Source organism: Myxocyprinus asiaticus, chromosome 34 (genome assembly GCF_019703515.2).
Source record: "Myxocyprinus asiaticus isolate MX2 ecotype Aquarium Trade chromosome 34, UBuf_Myxa_2, whole genome shotgun sequence".
Taxonomy (NCBI): Eukaryota; Metazoa; Chordata; class Actinopteri; order Cypriniformes; family Catostomidae; genus Myxocyprinus; species Myxocyprinus asiaticus.
Window position 1 is genome coordinate 43,404,447 of NC_059377.1, and position 15,713 is coordinate 43,420,159.

Consider the following 15,713-nt stretch of genomic DNA (forward strand, 5'->3'; position numbering starts at 1 on the left):
AACCTCAACCAAGTGTTTCCGGTAGTTGCAGATTAGACTTGCACAAAATTCAGAAGGAATTCTGGACTATTCATCCTCACAGAACTGCTTCAGCTCAGACATATTGTCTCCAGCAGCCTTATCACCCTGTAGCTCAAGACCGGTTGCCCACTGAAGATAAGCAGGGTTGAGTCTGGTCAGTACCTGTACGGGAGACCTCCTGGGAAAACTAAGGTTGCTGCTGGAAGAGGTATTAGTGAAGCCAGTAGGGGGTGTTCATCCTGTGGTCTGTGTGTGTTCTAATGCCCCAGTATAGTGATGGGGACACTATACTGTAAAAAGGCACCATCCTTCAGATGAGACATTAAACTGAGGTGCTGACTCTCTGTGGTCATTAAAAATCCCAGAACACATCTCATAAAGAGTAGGGGTGTAACCCTGGTGTCCTGGACAAATTCCCCCCATAGGCACTTCTCAATCATGGCCTCCTAATAATCCCCATTTCATTAATTGTCTGTATCACTCTACTCTCTCCTCTCCACCAATAGCTGGTGTGTGGTGAGTGTACTGGTGCACGATGGCTGCCGTCACATCATCCAGGTGGATGCTGCACACTGGTGGTGGTTGAGGAGATTCCCCTGTTCACTGTGTAAAGTGCTTTGAGTGTAGTGTCTGACAAAGCGCTATATAAATGTAACGTTCATTCAAATGTAACATTCATATTCTTAGGATGTCTGGTGTGAGCGGCTCTCTTGAGATCATTCCACAGCATCTCTATTGGGTTAAGGTCTGGGCTCTGACTAGGACACTCCAAAAGGTGGATTTTCTTTTTTTGAAGCCATTCTGTAGTGGAATTACTTCGATGTTTTCAGGATGTTATCGATGAAACATTTTCCCAGTAGCGTTGTGGAGGTTCAAACTTCAGGTGGTCTTTGGCAAACTTCAGGCATGCAGCAATGTTTTTATTGGAAAGCAGCAGCTTCCTTCATGATGTCCTGCCATGAACACATACCTGTTTAATGTTTTCTGTATAGTAGACTCATGAACAGAGATGTTAACCAGTTCCAATGATTCCTTCAAGTCTTTATCTGTCACTCTAGAGATCTGTTTTGCCTCATTGAGCACTCTGCATTGGTCGTATTTAGCCTAGGGGTTCACATACTTTTTCCACAGCACTGTGAATGTTTTATGGGATGTGTTCAATAAAGACATGGAAGATTATAATTGTTTGTGTGTTGTTAGCTTAAACACATTGTGTTTGTCTATACGACCATAATATATGACCAATTAATGCAGAAAACCAGCTAATTCCTGGTTTTAGTTTTAGTCTTGTCTCAGACTTTCAATATTAAACTATGAAAATCCATTATAAAAATACTAATTATTACATGTTTAAAACTATGATCATCTAAACAAAGAGTGAAATAAACAAACCATTTCAATGTAGTTGCAGTGTAATTAACCTCCTGTTCAAGTGAATATCTTGACTGTAGTTTAAATGTATGTACAGAGTCAAACGTCGCTGCTGTTGTAGGTCAATATAATGATATCGTCACACTGACCTTTCGTCTCTTCTTGTCGGTTTCTTTGTACAGGTGTAATCTGAGACTGCGGATGGCGGGGAGGTTGTTAAACTCAAAGTGTTCCCCCCAGAACACCGTGTCCGTTCGTGGTTTGCTGGTGGTTCGAGCGTACAGCATGTCATCCAGACACAGCTCGCAGTAGTAGCGCTTTTTAGCGGGAAGGTCTCGCGCTTCAATAATCCACATCTTAAGCACATTATCAACACGACGGCTGTTATCCTGCCAAACACAACAAAAGGCCACGCTTAATAACTTTCTTTAGACTATGAGTAATAGGGCTGAAACAATTAGTTGACGTTATCGTCAACGTTGACAATAAAAAAGTTTCTAATAGTCATTTGATGTCATTTAACGTAACATGAGATCACATTAAACTCTAATGATGGCGCATGAGAGCAGCACTGCAGTTCACGACTGACTGAAGACAGGAAGAATTACAGAGATCACAGTCCAGATGCACTCTAAATTTTCCAAACAGCTTTAGGTGATGTAGATCGCAAAGTATGAGGGAATTATAATAAATACAAAATAAGTAAATACAGAAGCACTCTCGTTGTGGAATAAGTGGAGCTGGAGCTCTTTAAAGAAACACCCCGGCATTACATTTTTAATGCGGTTATATTTAAAGCTTTACATCTTTAATGCGGTTATATTTAATGCGTTACATCTTTAATGTGGTTATATTTAATGCGTTACATCTTTAATGCAGTTATATTTAATGCGTTACATCTTTAATGCGGTTATATTTAATGCAGTTATATTTAATGCGTTACATCTTTAATGCGTTACATCTTTAATGCAGTTATATTTAATGCGTTACATCTTTAATGCAGTTATATTTAATGCGTTACATCTTTAATGTGGTTATATTTAATGCGTTACATCTTTAATGCAGTTATATTTAATGCGTTACATCTTTAATGCGGTTATATTTAATGCAGTTATATTTAATGCGTTACATCTTTAATGCGTTACATCTTTAATGCAGTTATATTTAATGCGTTACATCTTTAATGCGTTACATCTTTAATGCGTTACATCTTTAATGCGGTTATATTTAATGCATTACATCTTTAATGCAGTTATATTTAATGCATTACATCTTTAATGCGGTTATATTTAATGCGTTACATCTTTAATACAGTTATATTTAATGCCTTACATCATTAATGCGGTTATAATTAATGCGTTACATCTTTAATGCGGTTATATTTAATGCGTTACATCTTTAATGCATTACATCTTTAATGCAGTTATATTTAATGCGTTACATCTTTAATGCGTTACATCTTTAATGCAGTTATATTTAATGCGTTACATCTTTAATGCGGTTATATTTAATGCATTACATCTTTAATGCAGTTATATTTAATGCATTACATCTTTAATGCGGTTATATTTAATGCGTTACATCTTTAATACAGTTATATTTAATGCCTTACATCATTAATGCGGTTATAATTAATGCGTTACATCTTTAATGCGGTTATATTTAATGCGTTACATCTTTAATGCGGTTATATTTAATGCATTACATCTTTAATGCAGTTATATTTAATGCATTACATCTTTAATGCGGTTATATTTAATGCGTTACATCTTTAATACAGTTATATTTAATGCCTTACATCATTAATGCGGTTATATTTAATGCGTTACATCTTTAATGCGGTTATATTTAATGTGTTACGTCTTTAATGCAGTTATTTTAATGCAGTTATATTTAATGTGTTACATCTTTAATGCAGGTATATTTAATGTGTTACATCTTTAATGCAGTTATTTTAATGCGGTTATATTTAATGCGTTACATCTTTAATGCGGTTATTTTAATGCAGTTATATTTAATGCGTTACATCTTTAATGCAGTTATATTTAATGTGTTACATCTTTAATGCAGTTATTTTAATGCAGTTATATTTAATGCGTTACATCTTTAATGCAGTTATTTTAATGCAGTTATATTTAATGCGTTACATCTTTAATGCAGTTATATTTAATGCGTTACATCTTTAATGCGGTTATTTTAATGCAGTTATATTTAATGCGTTACATCTTTAATGCAGTTATATTTAATGTGTTACATCTTTAATGCAGTTATTTTAATGCAGTTATATTTAATGCGTTACATCTTTAATACGGTTATTTTAATGCAGTTATATTTAATGCGTTACATCTTTAATGCAGTTATATTTAATGTGTTACATCTTTAATGCAGTTATTTTAATGCAGTTATATTTAATGTGTTACATCTTTAATGCAGTTATATTTAATGTGTTACATCTTTAATGCAGTTATTTTAATGCAGTTATATTTAATGTGTTACATCTTTAATGCAGTTATTTTAATGCAGTTATATTTAATGTGTTACATTTTTAATGCAGTTATATTTAATGTGTTACATCTTTAATGCAGTTATATTTAATGTGTTACATCTTTAATGCAGTTATATTTAATGCGTTACATCTTTAATGCGGTTATTTTAATGCAGTTATCTTTAATGCGTTACATCTTTAATGCAGTTATATTTAATGTGTTACATTTTTAATGCAGTTATATTTAATGTGTTACATCTTTAATGCAGTTATTTTAATGCAGTTATATTTAATGTGTTACATCTTTAATGCAGTTATTTTAATGCAGTTATATTTAATGTGTTACATCTTTAATGCAGTTATTTTAATGCAGTTATATTTAATGCGTTACATCTTTAATGCAGTTATATTTAATGCGTTACATCTTTAATGCGGTTATTTTAATGCAGTTATCTTTAATGCGTTACATCTTTAATGCAGTTATATTTAATGTGTTACATTTTTAATGCAGGTATATTTAATGTGTTACATCTTTAATGCAGTTATTTTAATGTGGTTATATTTAATGCGTTACATCTTTAATGCGGTTATTTTAATGCAGTTATATTTAATGCGTTACATCTTTAATGCGGTTATTTTAATGCAGTTATCGTTAATGCGTTACATCTTTAATGCAGTTATATTTAATGTGTTACATTTTTAATGCAGGTATATTTAATGTGTTACATCTTTAATGCAGTTATTTTAATGTGGTTATATTTAATGCGTTACATCTTTAATGCGGTTATTTTAATGCAGTTATATTTAATGCGTTACATCTTTAATGCAGGTATATTTAATGTGTTACATCTTTAATGCAGTTATTTTAATGCAGTTATATTTAATGTGTTACATCTTTAATGCAGGTATATTTAATGTGTTACATCTTTAATGCAGTTATTTTAATGCAGTTATATTTAATGCGTTACATCTTTAATGCAGGTATATTTAATGTGTTACATCTTTAATGCAGTTATATTTAATGTGTTACATGTTTAATGCAGGTATATTTAATGTGTTACATCTTTAATGCAGTTATATTTAATGTGTTACATCTTTAATGCAGGTATATTTAATGTGTTACATCTTTAATGCAGTTATTTTAATGCAGTTATATTTAATGCGTTACATCTTTAATGCAGGTATATTTAATGTGTTACATCTTTAATGCAGTTATATTTAATGTGTTACATGTTTAATGCAGTTATATTTAATGTGTTACATCTTTAATGCAGGTATATTTAATGTGTTACATGTTTAATGCAGTTATATTTAATGTGTTACATCTTTAATGCAGTTATTTTAATGCAGTTATATTTAATGCGTTACATCTTTAATGCAGGTATATTTAATGTGTTACATCTTTAATGCAGTTATATTTAATGCGTTACATCTTTAATGCAGTTATATTTAATGTGTTACATCTTTAATGCAGTTATATTTAATGCGTTACATGTTTAATGCAGTTATATTTAATGTGTTACATCTTTAATGCAGTTATTTTAATGCAGTTATATTTAATGTGTTACATCTTTAATGCAGTTATATTTAATGTGTTACATGTTTAATGCAGTTATATTTAATGTGTTACATCTTTAATGCAGTTATTTTAATGCAGGTATATTTAATGTGTTACATCTTTAATTCAGGTATATTTAATGTGTTACATCTTTAATGCAGTTATATTTAATGTGTTACATCTTTAATGCAGTTATTTTAATGCAGTTATATTTAATGCGTTACATCTTTAATGCAGGTATATTTAATGTGTTACATCTTTAATGCAGGTATATTTAATGTGTTACATCTTTAATGCAGTTATTTTAATGCGGTTATATTTAATGCGTTACATCTTTAATGCAGGTATATTTAATGTGTTACATCTTTAATGCAGTTATTTTAATGCAGTTATATTTAATGCGTTACATCTTTAATGCAGGTATATTTAATGTGTTACATCTTTAATGCAGTTATTTTAATGCGGTTATATTTAATGCGTTATATCTTTAATGCAGTTATATTTAATGTGTTACATCTTTAATGCAGTTATATTTAATGTGTTACATCTTTAATGCAGTTATATTTAATGCGTTACATCTTTAATGCAGTTATATTTAATGTGTTACATCTTTAATGCAGTTATGTTTAATGTGTTACATCTTTAATGCAGTTATATTTAATGTGTTACATCTTTAATGCAGTTATATTTAATGCGTTACATCTTTAATGCAGGTATATTTAATGTGTTATAGCTTTATTAAAGTTCAAATAACAGGTCATGTAAATAACTACAAACTCTGAAACGGTCATTTCTCTGTGCGGTCAGCGTCTCTTCTATGAGTTCTGTGAAGTGTCCCGATCTAAGGGGGAGAGATTGAAACTGCACCGGCTGATGCACACTCCGTCACGGGACGCTCATCCATCGAGCGCACACGCTTAATGCAGCTAGATTATAACGTGATGACTCGTGACTTATTGAATAATTTATATATATGTCACTGTGCATTTCTTATCATGAAGAACACTGGCAATATGCAGCTTTATTAATAAGAGAGAGTTTGTTTAAGTTAAAGATGGATTGAAGTGAACAGAAAGGTGAGAGAGGGTAGTCTTCACCCCATTATACACCGCAACAAAATACGTTTTTGATTTGTTTGTTTTTTTGGCTTGTTTTCCAATATAAATATCTAAAACTCCTTTAAAACCATGTACATTTACTTTAGCAGCTATACTGCAGAAGAATTTATTTATTTTTATCTGAGAATGTTGAATATAATATTAAAAATACAAATATTTTAAAATATCTAAAAATCCTTTAAAAAAGATGCATTCACCTGAGAAGCAGCATATATGATATTTAGACTTGCTTTTAGAGAATAGATCTTGTATATATGTATATTTTGTCTTTACTGCACTCACAGAAGTATAACCAAGAGTAAAAATACACTTATATACAAAATACACTTATATTTAAGATACATTCTCTTAAAGCAAGTCTAAATATCTTATATGTTGCTTCTCAAGTAAATGTATCTTGTTTTACGGATTTTTGGACAATTTTAAATGGAAAGCAAGACAAAACCACTTGATAGAAATAGGATTTTTTGCAGTGAATTTTTTACTGAAGTAAACGTAATAAAAAGTATATTTTTCCTTTAATTCAGTGAATGTCATTTGGAGGTATTTTTAAAAGATGATTTTGTCCTCTTTATTGTTAGTAAGCACGTTTAATGGAACCTTTTAAGTCAGGGCACAAGCTGAATAATCGGTTAAGAGCTCATGATTAATCGTTGCAATAATCGCCGAATAGTTGAATAGTCGTTCTAATAATTGTTAGATTAATCGATTATCAAAATAATCGTTAGTTGCAGCTCTAATGAGTAAAGAGTTTTGAATATATCTACAAAATTCACCATTTTAACCTTGTGTGACTCTGCGTCCACATGCGTGGACATTGTATTTTGGCTTCACTATACGCAACACATAATTTAAATACATTTAAACCAACTGAATGCTGTTCACAAGACTCTAGAATAGACTGTCATTTAAGGGCTCAACTTCTGACGCAACATTGTGTTGATTTCCTTGAAGCACTTCTACGGGCGCAGAGCCAATAAAAGTGCCTCTGGTAAGAAACCTCTTTAAGTTTTTTCACTGAAACCTGTTTGGTTGTAAAGAGGAGAGTCTCTAGTTTCGTCTCTGTTGTTCACAGGTCTCTCGTACCTTGTTCGGCTTCACGGCCCGCTGCAGATTCTCCATCCATTTGTCTCTCTCTGCTGCAGAACGACATGAAAAACACTTCGTGCCTGATACTGTCGTCACCTAAAGGTCACAGATTCAGCATTCAGGGTCAAAACGTACACATCACGTGAAATTTTAGTCACGAAATCCTAAAATAAATAACATTTAATAATTTTAAAGGAATGTTCAGTCATCTGTGACATGCTGTCAATTTACCACAGAAAATAACTCCACTGCATCCCTCAGTTTGTAAAAATGAACAAGAATCATGTTTATACCAGTCAGGCTTCCTAAGCAACCAATTGGCCCGGTTGCTAGGGAGGGTAAAGTCACATGGGGTAACCTCCTCGTGGTCGTGATTAGTGGTTCTCTCTCTCAATGGGGCGTGTGGTAAGTTGTGTGTGGATCGTGGAGAGTAGCATGAGCCTCCACATGCTGTGAGTCTCCGCGGTGTCATGCACAACGAGTCACGTGATAAGATGCGCGGATTGACGGTCTCAGAAGCGGAGGCAACTGAGACTTGTCCTCCGCCACCCGGATTGAGGTGAGTAAACACGCCACCATGAGGACCTACTAAGTAGTGGGAATTGGGCATTCCAAATTGGGAGAAAAAGGGGATAAATTAAAAAAAAAACTATCGCCAACTATCGGCATAGATTTCTGCAGATAACAGATAGTTCCAAAGAGCAACTATCAGCACCAATTAATCGGTAAAACCGATATATCGGTCTACCTCTTCTGTACGTTATTGATACAATTTTAGTTGTGTCATTTGTAATCAGCACCAGATTACATAATATATTAAAAACTTTCTGCAACTATCTGCAAAGATTTTTGCAGATTAACCAATAGTTCCAAAAAGCAACTATCGGCATGATTAATCGGTAAAACCGATATATCGGTCTACCTCAGTTGTACGTTACTGATTACAATTTTAGCTGTGTCATTTTTAGTCAGCACCAGATTACGTAATAAATGTAAAAACTATCGGCAACTATTGGCATAGATTTTTGCGATAACCGATAGTTCCAAAAAGCAACTATCGGCACCGATTAATCGGTAAAACCAATATATCAGTCTACCTTTAGTGCCAGTAAACCTGGTAAACTTGCATGATATGTGAAAAAACTTGATGTGACTACTGTAAAGCGCAAACTCCACCCACAGAAATTACATCAGTAACACTTAACCAGAAGTTCATCCACCAAGAAAAGTAGTTCTGCCTCCTATAGGCAATAAAGACAACTTAATAATTACAAATAATTTACTTTTAGCTGAATAATTCATGTAAGTACTCCAACAAAAAACACAAGCATCACATTACTGCTTTTAAACACTCCAGTACACTCGCCCCATAGACTTCTACTGTAGGTTTAGTACTGTCAACACATTTTATTTTTATTTTTACACTTTAAACAATGGATGGGCGAGTTAAACTTATTTTCATGTCACAGAACGTAGAATTGTAGTTGTACTGAACGGGAAACACACACCTCGAAGCAGTACTCCTGGCCGAGGATGCTGGAGTGGACGGGTTTAATAATGGCATCCTCGTCCAGCGTGAGATCCAGCGCCTCGGCCGCGCTGCTCGGAGAGAGCAGAGACTCGTGCGAGTGAGACTCCTTAAAACTCTGCATCAGTCGCGTCCTACAGACAGACAGACAGACAGACAGTGTAATCTATATGTGCTATACGGTTCTGTGACTCATTCAAGCACAGTGGGAGAGTGAGTCACATTTACTGCAACTGTGTGTGTGTGTGTGTGTGTGTGTGTGTGTGTTTGTGTGTATACCTCTCCTGGTCAGCACTGCGGAATCGTGGGAGTATCATGTGGCGGAAGCTTCCAGTGCGGTCGAGTTTGGGTTGACTCTTTGCTCGCTTAATCGAACCTTTCAGACGGCGGCTAAGAAAACTCTGAAAACACACACACACAGGTCATGAAATTAATGCACCTCTCAAAGTGCTTCTTATTTAAGAAATGAAACACATTGCATTAATACATTTTTTTTAAAAACATAAAAGTGTCAAATTCATAAAAACTGGAAACTAGGAAAACTAATAATAAAAATATATAATGATGATTTTATCACTAAAAAAAGTATTTAGATGTTTGTGATTGTTCATGTTGTATTATGATCAGTGTTTTTAGATATAAGACCAGCAGCAGGTGTGATTATAGTGTGTGTGTGTGTGTGTGTGTGTGTGTGTGTGCATTAGAGGGCGCTGTGAGTCACTGATGAGTCACTGCAGCTGCAGCCTACAACACACACATACACACACACATACACACACACACACACACTACGACATCTGCAGCTGTGTGTGTGTGTTTGTGTGTATGTGTGTATGTGCATGTGTGTGTGTGTGTGTGTGTGTGTGTGTGTGTGTGTGTGTGCGCACTTCTCTTATGATTGGGTTCATTCACTTTTATCACACTTTAAAACTCTGATGTGGGGGGTCTGGGTATCTCAGCGAGTATTGACGCTGACTGTCACCCCTGGAGTCGCAAATTCGAATCCAGGGCATGCTGAGTGACTCCAGTCAGGTCTCCTAAGCAACCAAATTGGCCCGGTTGCTAGAGAGGATAGAGTCACATGTGGTAACCTCCTCGTGGTCGTGATTAGTGGTTCTCGCTCTCAATGGGGTGTGTGGTGAGTTGTGCGTGGATCGTGGAAAGTAGCATGAGCCTCCACATGCTGTGAGTCTCTGCGGTGTCATGCACAACGAGCCACGTGATAAGATGCACGGATTGACGGTCTCAAAAGCGGAAGAAACTAAGACTTGTTCTCCGCCACCCGGATTGAGGTGAGTAACTGCGCCACCATGAGGACATACTAGTAGTGGGAATTGGGCATTCCAAATTGGGAGAAAAGGAGATTAAAAAAAAAAAAAAAACATTTAAAGGGATAGTTCACACACGTCTGAAAATTGTCATAAAGCCACAACTGGATTTGATTCTGATACAGAAGCTCTTGTTTTGATTCAATTCCAATTTGATTCAGATTCATTTGGGTATATTTCAATTATAATCTCCATTTTACTTACATATGGAATAAATTATCTCTCAGTTAATGTTGTTAATTATACAGGAGACCTTCTAACTAGGTAAATGTTGAAAATATAATTCTACAGATTTTATTTTATCATTAGTTTTCAATTATTGTGGTTACATTGTAGCTTTTTTTAAAATGCACCTTATGTATTTTATCAATAAATAATATGCCATAAATTTGCATATACTATATTGCACATTCTTATTGTTTACATGCATAATTTGTACTATATACACTGATTTGTAGGACACATGCTAAAACTAGTGCTGGGTATTGATACAGATTTCTCAATCTGATTCCAATTTCGATTAGATTCTGATTCGATTCATATGGGTATATTTCAGTTATAATGTTCATCAATCCAGCTAATGCTGTTAATTATACAGGGAACCTTCTGACTAGGTACAATATGAAAATATATATGTTACTGTAACGTTTGCTGGAACTGCTGACAATGATGATGATGACGAGGACGTGAAGATGAAGAACCCAAGTGCAGTTTATTTCCAAATAATAATTAAACAATAAACCAATGAAAACATGACACATGAACATGGAGGGAAAACAGAACTCACATGACTAGGGAAACAGGAACACATGACATGAAACAGAAACTAGAATTTCAAAATAAAAGACATGAATCACCAGAATACACCTGACATATCCCCCCCACTAAGGGGTGGCTCCTGACACCCCAACACATAAACAAAACACGTAATACATGACATAATTCAAAGTTCTGTAGGGGGGGGGTGGGGGGGGGGGTGTCTTGAGGCATGAAGCATGGCGTGGCGAGAAAGGACGAGGGGCATGGGACCAGGGCAAAGTCCGTGGGAGGTGAAGCCATGAGAGGCTCGAGGGGCGGAGCCATGGAAAGTGGAGCCATGAGAAACTCGAGGGGCGGAGCCTTGGAACGTGGTGCCCGGAGAGTAGCCGAAGACACGAAGGGCCAGGGTGGAGCCGATGGCAGGGAGGACCAAGGTGGCGCTAGAGGCTCGAAGGAGCAAGGCGGAGCTGAGGGATCGTAGAGCCAAAGCGGAGCCAGGTGACCGACAGACCAAGGAGGAGCCAGAGGGACGAGGGACCCCGGCACAGCCAACAGGCTGAAGGACCGTAGTGGAGCCGAGGGAACGCCGAGCTGAGGCAATGTCGAGGTACTGACAGGCCAAAGCGAAGTCCAGGGCTCAGAGGGTCCAGGCGGGATCGGAGGGCCGAAAGTTCCCCTTGCCTGCTCAGGAGAACTAAAGGTGGGTATAAGGGTGGGAACCATCTCCAGGTCCCATTGCTCAGGTGTGGCTGTGACGTGGCATGGAGCAGGCTGAGGCGTCGCTGTGACGTGGGACTCTGGTTCGGCGGCGGCCATGTCGTGGAACTCTGGCTCGGCGGCGGCCATGTCGTGGAACTCTGGCTCGGGATCCGCCTCCCCCACAGTGAATGGGGAACCGATGAATCGAAGGGCGAGGTCGATATATTGGGCCAGGCTGAGGGGACTGCGATCGCCAGGCATCAAAAAAGAAATGGACTCATTTAGTCCAAATCTAAAACAACCCTTGAGGGCAACCTCATTGAAGTCTACCTGGCTGGCTAGACCGCAGAAGTCCTCAACATAGTCCTCCAGAGGACGATTCCCCTGACGTAAGCGCAGAAGCAAAACTGCTGGGTCCATGGGAGGTGGAGTATTCTGTAACGTTTGCTGGAACTGCTGACAATGATGACGATGACGAGGACGTGAAGATGAAGAACCCAAGTGCAGTTTACTTCCAAAACGTGAACTCCAATAACCCTGACTACAAAATAAGACTTGACTTGACTTGACTTGACTTGACTTGACTTGACTTGACTTGACTTGACTTGACTTGACTTGACTTGACTTGACACATCCAATAACATTCAATACTCCACAAACAGACAATGCAAACATGAGGGCTTAAATACAAGACATGGGAGAACATAAACCAATGAACAAACAGAACTCATAACAAGATAATTAAACAATAAACCAATGAAAACATGACACATGAACATGGAGGGAAAACAGAAATCACATGACTAGGGAAACAGGAACACATGACATGAAACAGAAACTAGAATTTCAAAATAAAAGACATGAATCACCAGAATACACCTGACAGTTACTAATTATATTTTATAAGTTTTTCATCATTTTAGTCACATTTTAGGTTTTAAAAAATGAACAAATCAATGTATTTAATCAATAAATATGATATTATATTGAATATATTATATTTTGTTACATGTTTATTGTTTAATTGCATAATTTGTACTATTCACAGGTATTTATACGTGCTAAAAACCGGTACTGTCTCTTTAAGAAAACCGGCAGTTCTGTAAAGTGTGGCTGTAAATGAGCGCACGTTAACGAGAGAGGACTCGAACAGCTTTATCTCATCCCTGCTATGCATGATTATAATTAAATGTTTCTTTTTTTTTGTTTATGATCAAGAACTGACTATAGAGAACAGTTATTATTCAATGACGAATTGGTCACGTGGATCTCGTTTTTGGACACAAATGGATCAACCTTTACTCTCAAAACTCAGTGAAAGGATCTCGATTCGCATAGCGTGAAATTTGGTTGCAAATGCGAGTGATTTCCTCTCATTGAACTGGAGGATTATGCAAAGAGTAAAAGATCAATCTTTGGATTTAAGAATCGATATTAAGATCATTAAAATTACGATCGCAATGCATCTGTAAAGCGATATTTTTACCCAGCCCTAGCTAAAACGGTACTGTCTCTTTAAGAATATCGGCAGTTCAGCGAGTGTCTCACAGAAGTGTTTTGTTTGAGTCGAATGTCTTCTTTACCGCATCCCTGATGTGTGTGATTAGAATTAAATGTTTCTATTTTTGTTGTTAAGAACAGAGAGGATGTTGAAAGAGACATTATTAATTGATATCAGGGTCGTTCAAATGAAGAAAGCGATTCATGAGAAAAAGCCCTATTCCAAACCTGTATGACTGTCTTTCTTCAGTGGACCAAAAAGGAGGTTGTACGACGATTCTTCAAACAATTCTCCTTTTGTGTTCCACTGAAGAAAGAAAGGAACATCATGAGGGTGTTTGTGTCAGCGGTCTGTAGCGGCAGCGTGACAACACTCAAGATCTCCGTCATGTTCACTACACACAACAGAACTCACCGCTGCAGACCAGCTCAAAACTCACTGACATCCTGTTGACTCCAGCTAAAATTACAGCACTTCAGATCTTTAACAACCAACTCACTAACTGAACTGATCCCCTGAGATCTCAGTTACTTTCAATTATACTTTATTCAGCAGAATCCTTCCATCAGTTGTTCTCAAAGTGCAGCTGTGGAAATACAGTTTATCATTATCTGTTGACATTAAAAGCTTTATTATATATAGAACGACCCATATAAAAACAACAACAGCCCACACGCTACACGACTCACATACACACCCTGAAATACCGCTGTTTGCGTCATCCTACAAAACACTTACACAGGGATGCTGCACAGATATTCAAATCAAATGAACAAATCAAATGAATACGGTGTGTCCATACCAGAGATCATATTAAATGTTTTTTATGTATCAATATATCAACAGATATGAATTAGAGGTTGATCGATATTGGATTTTGCTGATACAATAATGTGTTGGAAGAAAGGCGATAACTAATCAATCAATCGGCCGATAGTTTTTAAAACTGATATATTGAATGTGTTAATGTTCTTACTGTGATGGGCACAAACACAGAGGCAACAAGAAACCAACTTTACAATAATAATCAGAAAAACAAATGAAGATTTGGTGCATAACGCAGGACACTCAAGCCGAAAATACACCGGGGACTCTTATTTTGAAATGTCTGTACTCCCAGTTGCTCACACAGATAAAGGAAATAAAATATATACTCTTACAATCATCTACAACTTATTACTATATACATACTGTAAAATAAACATTGTCATAAAATTAAATAACTGATTTTGAACCGCTCTGAAACCGCTGGAAACACTGTATCATGAGCTCTCTGCACGCTTGGAGAACGTGCAACAGTGCCACATCTTCACTTTGAAGTGTGCAGCACATACAGACTATAGATTTAATTATATCACAAAAATACTAATCAGCATCATAATGAAGTCATGTGACAATGTACAGTATCATACTTCTGTTTTTATTAGTAGGCAATATTCCTTGTATAATGTGTAGTATGCAGTGAGCAGTACACTAGTATTTTACTGTGTGTGTCAGTACTCACAGGTTGTCGGAATGGCTGAGTAGGTGCAGTGGGCGGAGTTTCCATGCTTCTCTGCCGCGACGTGGCAAAGCTCTTCCTGCGAGCACGAGCGTGCTCTGAAACACAGAGACAGACAGAGAAAGAGAGAGATTTCAGTTTATTTTATTGCTAACTTAATTGTCATTCCATCCTGATGTAATTTCTTTGCACGTTTTTGTTAACCCTTTAAGCTCTGAAGGTGTTTTTAAAGTTTTCCTGTATTTTTTATTTGTATTTTATTTGACAATATATATCTCTGGGTGTAAATAAGATGGCTCCGAAAAACTGCTTTTGCTTTGTTCCCAATCATGCCAACTATATCTGAAAAACATTTTGTATTGATACAACAAAGAAATCAAAAGTTATAGCATTACAAAAATAATATATCATAGTGTCCAAAAGCCTCTCCAAACAAATAAAACATAATAATTAACCAGATACTTTTATCCAAAAGGACTTACAGTGCACTTATTACAGGGACAATCCCCCTGGAGCAACCTGGAGTTAAGTGCCTTGCCCAAGGACACAATTTTGGTGGCTGTGGGGATTGAACCAACAACTTTCTGATTACCAGTTATGTGCTTTAGCCCACTACACTACCTAACTGACTAAAGGTTTGCATAGCATGCAGACATGATTTTAGTAATGAGATTTCACAGAATGAGTTTCATTCTGTGTCATTTGAGTCATCATTGAATCTGTGTCATGTATTTGGCGCCATCTCCTGGTGGTCA

The 15,713-nt window shown here is 36.3% G+C and overlaps 1 protein-coding gene across 3 annotated transcripts in view; it reads right to left on the minus strand.

The window, feature by feature from the left end:
• The window catches only part of LOC127425094 (ras/Rap GTPase-activating protein SynGAP-like), an 86,495-nt gene that overhangs the window by 24,275 nt on the left and 46,507 nt on the right, over positions 1-15,713 (minus strand). For all 3 annotated transcript variants that reach the window (XM_051670744.1, XM_051670743.1, XM_051670745.1), the window contains 5 exons: positions 14,962-15,056; positions 9,450-9,571; positions 9,151-9,304; positions 7,640-7,738; positions 1,542-1,781 (listed from right to left, as the gene is read on the minus strand). In XM_051670744.1, the coding sequence (XP_051526704.1) occupies positions 1,542-1,781; positions 7,640-7,738; positions 9,151-9,304; positions 9,450-9,571; positions 14,962-15,056 (710 nt within the window). The remainder of the gene's footprint in view (positions 1-1,541; positions 1,782-7,639; positions 7,739-9,150; positions 9,305-9,449; positions 9,572-14,961; positions 15,057-15,713) is intronic.